This window comes from Gekko japonicus, unplaced genomic scaffold, assembly GCF_001447785.1.
Source record: "Gekko japonicus isolate JY-2015 unplaced genomic scaffold, Gekko_japonicus_V1.1 scaffold1096, whole genome shotgun sequence".
Classification (NCBI taxonomy): Eukaryota; Metazoa; Chordata; class Lepidosauria; order Squamata; family Gekkonidae; genus Gekko; species Gekko japonicus.
This window is the reverse complement of record NW_015161985.1, coordinates 415909-422928: the sequence shown is the minus strand read 5'-3', so window position 1 is coordinate 422928 and position 7020 is coordinate 415909. Positions and strand designations below refer to the sequence as shown.

The window sequence follows — 7020 nt, the reverse complement described above, 5'->3', positions numbered from 1 at the left end:
AATTAGCCAGTTTTTGATCCATAAAAGGACTTGTCCTTTTATCCCATGTTTTTTGAGCTTACTTAGGAGCCTTTGATGACGAACTTTATCAAAAGCTTTCTGGAAGTCAAGGTAAACAATATCTATTGAGTCCCCGTTGTCCACATGTTTGTTCACCCCCTCAAAGAACACTAACCTGTTAGTGAGACAAGATCTTCCCTTACAGAACCCATGCTGAGTCTGCTTCAATACGTTTTGTTCATCTATGTGCCTACTAATTCTTTCCTTAATAATGGTTTCCACCAATTTACCCGGTATCGACGTCAGACTGACTGGCCTGTAATTTCCCGGATCTCCTCTGGAACCCTTTTTAAAGATGGGAGTGACATTAGCTACCTTCCAGTCCTCAGGAATGGAGGCAGATTTTAAGGAAAGTTTACATATTTTTGTCAGGAGATCCACAAGTTCACATTTGAGTTCTTTCAGAACTCTCGGATGTATGCCATCTGGGCCTGGTGATTTATCAGTTTTTGAGTTGTCTATCAGTTTTAGGACCTCCTCTCTCATCACCGCAATCTGACTCAGGTCTTTCAACACCCCTCCCGAACTCAGCGGTTCTGGAGTGGGCAAACACTTCTCATCTTCCACAGTGAAGAGAGAGGCAAAAAATGCATTTAGCTTCTCAGCCATTTCCCTATCATCCTTCAGTACTCCTTTTACCCCTTGGTCATCCAAGGGCCCCACTGCCTCCCTGGCAGGTTTCCTGCTTCTAATGTATTTGAAGAAATTTTTATTGTTTGTTTTTACGTTTTTTGCTATATTCTCCTCATATTCCCTTTTTGCCTGCCTGACTACAGACTTGCATTTTATTTGCCATAGCTTGTGTTCCGTTTTATCAGCCTCACTGTGACTGGCTTTCCACTGCTTAAAGGAATCCTTTTTACCTTTTACAGCTTCCATTACTTTGTTTGTGAACCATGCAGGCTTTTTCCTATACCTGTTTGTGCCTTTCCTAACCTGTGGAATATATATATTTTTGAGCTTCTAGGATTGTAGTTTTAAATAGTTTCCAAGCTTCCCCAATGGTTTTGACCCTTTCAACTTTTCCTTTCATTTTCCTCCCCACATGTCCCCTCATATCAGAGACGTTACCCCTTTTAAAGTTAAAAGTGGTTGTGTGAGTCTTTTTGGCCAATTCCCTATTTATACAAATGTTGAACTCAGCAACATTATAATCAGTGTTCCCAAGCGGTGCAATCACTTTTACACTTTTACTGTTAGGACAGAATAGGGAGAAACAGAAAAGTTTCCAGTCAGCAAAGGTGCCAGTCAAAGATGTATTTTATCTCCCTATCTATTCAATCTATAGGGAGAACATATCATATGGAAAGCCGGATTAGACTGAGATTTAAGGCGGAGTGAAAAATTTGTGGAAATGATATTAACAATTTGAAATATGCAGATGACACCAGATTACTGGCAAAAAAATAATCAAGACTTGTAACAACTCCCAGGGTAGATTAAAGCATAAAGTGCTAACACAGGACTAAAGCTGAATATCAAGAAGACAACATGAATGACCAGGGGTCATTTCGTAGAAAAAGAGCTAAGGGAACTCATTAGCATAACTCATTAGCATATGCCACACCCCCTGACATCAGGGGCCCGGCGGTGGACCTCCAAGGTCGGCGGAAGTGCGAGGAAGCCCCGCCAAGGCCCTCCCTGGCCCCAGGCAGGCAGGGGTGGGGAGAGGCGGGGAGGAAGCAACTTACCCTCCCTCTTCTCCTGCCTCCTCCTGGCTGAATGAGGGCTGGAAGCAGGGCGGCCGGAAGCAGGGGGCGGGGCTTCATCATGTGCCCCGCCCCCTGCAACTCACCCGGGGGAACTGCGTTCCCCCGCGTTCCCCCCCGAAATGACCTCTGGGAATGACTACTGGGGAAGTACACAACTTTTAGGACTGGCGATGAAGATACTGGAATTGTTCAAGGTTCTCTATTACCGGGTTCCATCATCAACCAAAAGGGAATCTGGAACCAGGCAATCAGAAGGAGATTGAGACCGGTGAGGGCAGCCATGAAGCAGCTAGGGCCTCGAGAATGTCTAGTCTGGAGAAGAGGAGACTGAGGGGGGACACGATTGCTCTCTTTACATATTTGAAAGGCTCTCATTGGGAGGAGGGCAAGGAGCGGTTCTAGTTGGCGGCAGAGGAAAGAACCCGAAGCAATAGGTTGAAATTACAGGCAGAAAGGTATCGGCTGGAGATTAGGAAAAAGTGGCATGCAATGCAGAGGGGAATTTCTGTTCCAAGGTGGGTTCTGTAAAACAACGGAAGGAAAAGCCAATGCAGGATCACCCAGAGTAGAGGAAACAGATTTAAATGTCATTTATTGCAGGTAGAATGAATGCTTCCTTCTCTTCCCTGTATCAGTGTAACTTAAAAGAACTTGGGTCTTTGCATTAAATGTCTGAAAAAGGAACATATGAGAGAACGATGGGTATTATTTCCCATTTCACAACAAGAAGCCACGGTCTCCAGTTTGCAAGACCTGAGCAAAGTTGTTAACGAGAGGACGTTTCGGAGAACATTCATTCATTGGGTCACCAAAGTTGGAAGCACTTAACACTTGCATGCGCTCCCCGTTGTACTAACCAGGGCTGACCCTGCTTAGGTTTCGAGATCCAATGAAAAGGGGCTAGCCTGGGCCGTCGGGGTCAGGGGTCAGGGCAATTTCTTCATTACCCGCTAGAGCCAGTTTAGTGTCGTGGTTAGGAGAGCAGACTCTAATCTGGGAGAGCCGGGTTCGATTCCCCACTCCTCCACACTCCCATGGATAAGCTCCTTCACGTATAAAGTTTCACATCCATCAGAATGTTAAAAGCTGGTGAAATGTCAAGCAGGCTTCCAAGTTTCCCCACTCCTCCACATGCAGCTGCTGGTGTGACCTTGGGCCAGTCACAAGCAATGCTCCCTCTAAGCTGTGGAGTCTTGTGAGCAAAACTGCTACTTTGTGAGCTACTGGCATTAAAAGTGTGAGTGAGCAATTTGGCTACCGCACAAATTAGTTTGCTCCGGAGCCGTCCTTCCTGAGCTAAGACAAAAATCTATGAGCCGGAGGCTAAAAAAATGTGAGTTAGCTCACACTAACTCAGCTTAGAGGGAACACTGGTCACAAGATCTCTTAGAGCCGTTCTGGAAAGAGCAGTTCTCGGGAGAGCTCTCTCAGGCCCACCTACCTCACAGGGTGTCTGTTGTGCGGAAGGGGAAGGGAAAGGAGTTTGTCAGCCGCTCTGAGACTCCTTTGGGTAGTGAAGTGTGGGGTATAAATCCAATCTCTTCTTATCTTGTTTTTCTTCTTCTTCTACCTGGTGCTTCTCTCTGATGCCTTTAACTGGAGATGCCTGGGATTGAACCTGGGAGCTACCGCATGCCAAGCAGAGGCTCTACCACAGAGCCGGAGGCCTCCCCCAAATCACGTAACTTCTCCTTTTAGTTAGTGAGTTCTGAAGACAGGGGTCCTGTCTCCCTTGATCAATGCGAGCCATGTTTGGAGATTAGAAAGTAGGAGACAAATATCTTATAGAAGTTAAAATAAATAAATAAAGGAATGTGCTAATGTGTGTGCCAGGTTATCGCAACAGCAAATGCTGCCTTTGGAACGGATGCCGTTCCAAGAGGAAAGCGAAAACACGGGTCTAAAAATGGACTGTCCTCTATCAGCTACCTGTTAGATTTCCGCAGCCGTTTGCTCATCTTTTCTGGTTTCTGGGAATGTTCACAAACAGTCAAACGTCTGCCTGGGTGGAAAGAGAGGTTTGGAATGTTCAAAGTCCCCTGACATATGAAATGTGTTCCGCTGTGGGGAGAAGCATTGGGGCAGACTGGAATACTCACCGCTTCAGAATAACCAGCCTAATCCCTTCTTAGCAGTACGGATAAGTCTGATTTACATACACGCCCTAGGACAATCCTTATCTGATTTTTATGACATTCCTGTGGCTCATTCATGGATTGTCGCCCCCGTCTTCAGCGCAAACAGAGCCGGCATGGCCTGCTTTTCTCATGCCAACGACACATTCTTGGGTGGGTTGATGCACTGAAGTTGCACAGTAAGCAACAAGTGCATGCATAAGGGCATATAGTGAATATTCAGGTGACCATGGCTATCTGTGAAGACCAACAAGATTTCCACGGGATAAGCTTTCGACGGTCAAAACAAAGGTATCTGACGAAAGGGAGCTTTTGACTCTCCGAGGCTTCTTCTTGTTGTTGTTCAGTCGCACAGTCGAGTCTGACTCTCCGCGACCCCATGGACCACATCACGCCAGGCCCTCCTGTCTTCTTTCATGCTCTGAAGTTTGCTAAATTTCATGTTTGTTGCGTCGATAACACTGTCTGACCATCTCATCCTTTGCCGTCCCCGTCTTCTTTGACCTTCAATCTTTCCCAGCATCAGGGTCTTCTCCAGTGAGGGCTTCCTTCTCATTGGGTGGCCACACACTCATTCCCCCCCCTTTATTTATTTGAATGTTTTGAACTAGTTTTTTTTTTTTAATCTTTATCCCTTCGATATTTGGACCACGAACCGCCCCAATCGGTGAAGTGATCTTTGAGGGTCCTAATTTACCCCCGTGATGAAATGCTGATCAGTTGTATCAGGAAACCACAGCTTGGATCGAGCCCGCCAGACAGACAAAACAGTGCATGTAGGAAAGAGCAAGAGTCCAGCAGCACCTTAAAGACGAACACAATCTGTGGCAGGGCACGAGCTTTTCGTTTTCGGTAGTTCAGTAGTTCGAGACCCGGGTGCCGCACGATGGAGTGAGCTCCCGTCTCTAGTTCCAGCTCCTGCCAACCTAGCAGTTACAAAGCAAGAAATTGCAAGTAGATAAATAGGTACCACTTCGGTGGGAAGGTAACAGTGTTCCGTGAGCCTTGGTGTTTAGTCATGCCGGCCACATGACCACGGAAACGTCTTCAGACAGCGCTGGCTCTTCGGCTTTGAAACGGAGATGAGCACCGCAACCCTAGAGTCGGATTCGACTGGCTTTCGAGCAAGGGAACCTTTACCTTTACCTTTACAAGCTTTTCTGAGTCACGGCTCACTTCCTCGGATGCAGAAGACGCGAGCATTGAGTCATAGCCACAAATCTCATACCCTTCCACAAATTTTATTCGTCTCTCTTTTTAAAATAAGATTTTATTTTTGTAAACAAACAAAAGAACAAACAAGCAAAAATGCATAAAAGAAAACGGGGTGTCATGCAATGCTCCCTCTAAGCTGTGGAGTCTTGTGAGCAAAATCTCTGCTTTGTGAGCTACTGGCATTAAAGTTGTGAGCGAGCAGTTTGGCCACTGCATAAATCAGTTGAGACTCTGGAGCCCTCCTTCCTGAGCTCAGACAGAAATGTGTGAGCCGGAGGCTAAAAAGCGGTTCGCTAGCTCACACTAACTCAGCTTAGAGGGAACACTGGACTGTCATGTACATCATTATTTTAACTGTTTTGTTACCTCGCACGTTGTCTATTTTATTAGTCTCAAGAAGTGAGCTCCGACTCACGAAAGCTCATCCCCCGCCACAAATTTTGTTCTTTCAGGTGCTCCTGGACTCTTGGACCGATTTCACGCAAGAGCTGCGCCACGGTCGCGGCTCCCTTTGCCCCGCTTCTATTGGTCAATTTCCCACTCGAAGCTGCACAGCTGCATTTTGGTCCGTGGCTTCGCCCGATTTTCCCCGCGGTTTTGTGCTCCTGTTTTTTGAGGATCACAAAACCGCGGGGAAAATCGGGCAAAGCCGCGAGTCAAAATGCGGCCGCGCAGCTTCGAGTGGGAAATTGACAAATAGGGAGCAGCTCTTGCGTGAAACCGGTCTTGCTCTTTTCTACTGAGGCAGGCAAAAGGAAGTATTTCTCAGGACCAAGCAACCAGATGACAAGTTTCATTTGAAACAAAAACACAATCGCATCTCACAGTTCGACATACTTCCCTCCCGATACTCACTGTGCTATTCAAGAACAGCCTGTGGGTCGGACACTGCAGGGCCCCTCTGGACTCTGCCAGCTGCGGAACATGTCTGGAGACCACCAAGCGGCCGAGCCCCTTCGCGAGACGACCAGAGCTCCTCACCAAGGCGTGCATCGCAGAGGCTTCAGTGGCAATGCCCATTGAAGCAGGTGCCTTCTGCTCTCCTCGCCGCGCCGTGGTGCAAATAAACGGGAGGCAGTTCTCAGAGGAGATGCCTGCCAAGAGATTAGAGCTCAATCAGATTTGGCAGGTGGCTCCTCCCAGCGGGAAACAAACATGTCTCCACATCGCATCACCTACTGCATGAGTCAGCTAAACCGCTTCCTGTCCCAAAGAAAGGTTTGGAAGAGGAGACCAAAGGCCTTGCGATTAATCTGGCGATCTGTCTATCCTCCTCACAGCCCAAGGGAGGGGCGGCGTCTCAGTGCTTAAGCTTCTGCTCGGCGTACAGAAGGTCTCGGGTTCAATTCTCTGCATTTCCAACGAAAAAGAAAAGGCAGTAGGTGTGGGGACAGTGTTGGAGTACAGTGGCACCTTGAAGACCAACAAAGTTTTATTCTGGGTATGAGCGTTCGTGTGTGTTATGTACGTGGACCACCACCAGGGGTCCGCGGCTCAGCAGGAGCTTGGTCCCCAAACTTAAAGGGGGCCTAGGATCTTAGTCCACCTTGAGTCCACCGATAGCACTCTTGGCAGGAAATTCAAACCCTCCAATGGGGACAAAGGTGTCTGCACCTGCTCCATTCTGTCCACATCCTTTTCGAAGGGAGGCCTCCGGAACTGCACACAAGACTCCAGGTGCGGCCTGACCCATGCAGTGTACAGCGGGACGATGACATCTTGCGATTGGGATGTTATGCCTCTGCTGATGCACCCCAAGATCGCATTAGCCTTTTTTGTTGCTGCATCACACTGGCTGCTCATATTTAACTTACAGTCCACCCGCACCCCGAGATCTTGTTCACCTTCATGACAAATGATAGGCTGTAACTGCAGCATGGCAAAACGTACAGGGAAAG

The 7020-nt window shown here is 47.6% G+C and overlaps 1 protein-coding gene across 1 annotated transcript in view; it reads right to left on the bottom strand.

The window, feature by feature from the left end:
• The window catches only part of LOC107126262 (acyl-coenzyme A thioesterase THEM4-like), a 17731-nt gene extending 11565 nt beyond the window's left edge, over positions 1-6166 (bottom strand). The window contains exon 1 of the mRNA XM_015429804.1: positions 5978-6166. Within this exon, the coding sequence (XP_015285290.1) occupies positions 5978-6142 (165 nt within the window). The 5' untranslated portion in view covers positions 6143-6166. The remainder of the gene's footprint in view (positions 1-5977) is intronic.
• Between the last annotated feature and the right edge of the window lie 854 nt (positions 6167-7020).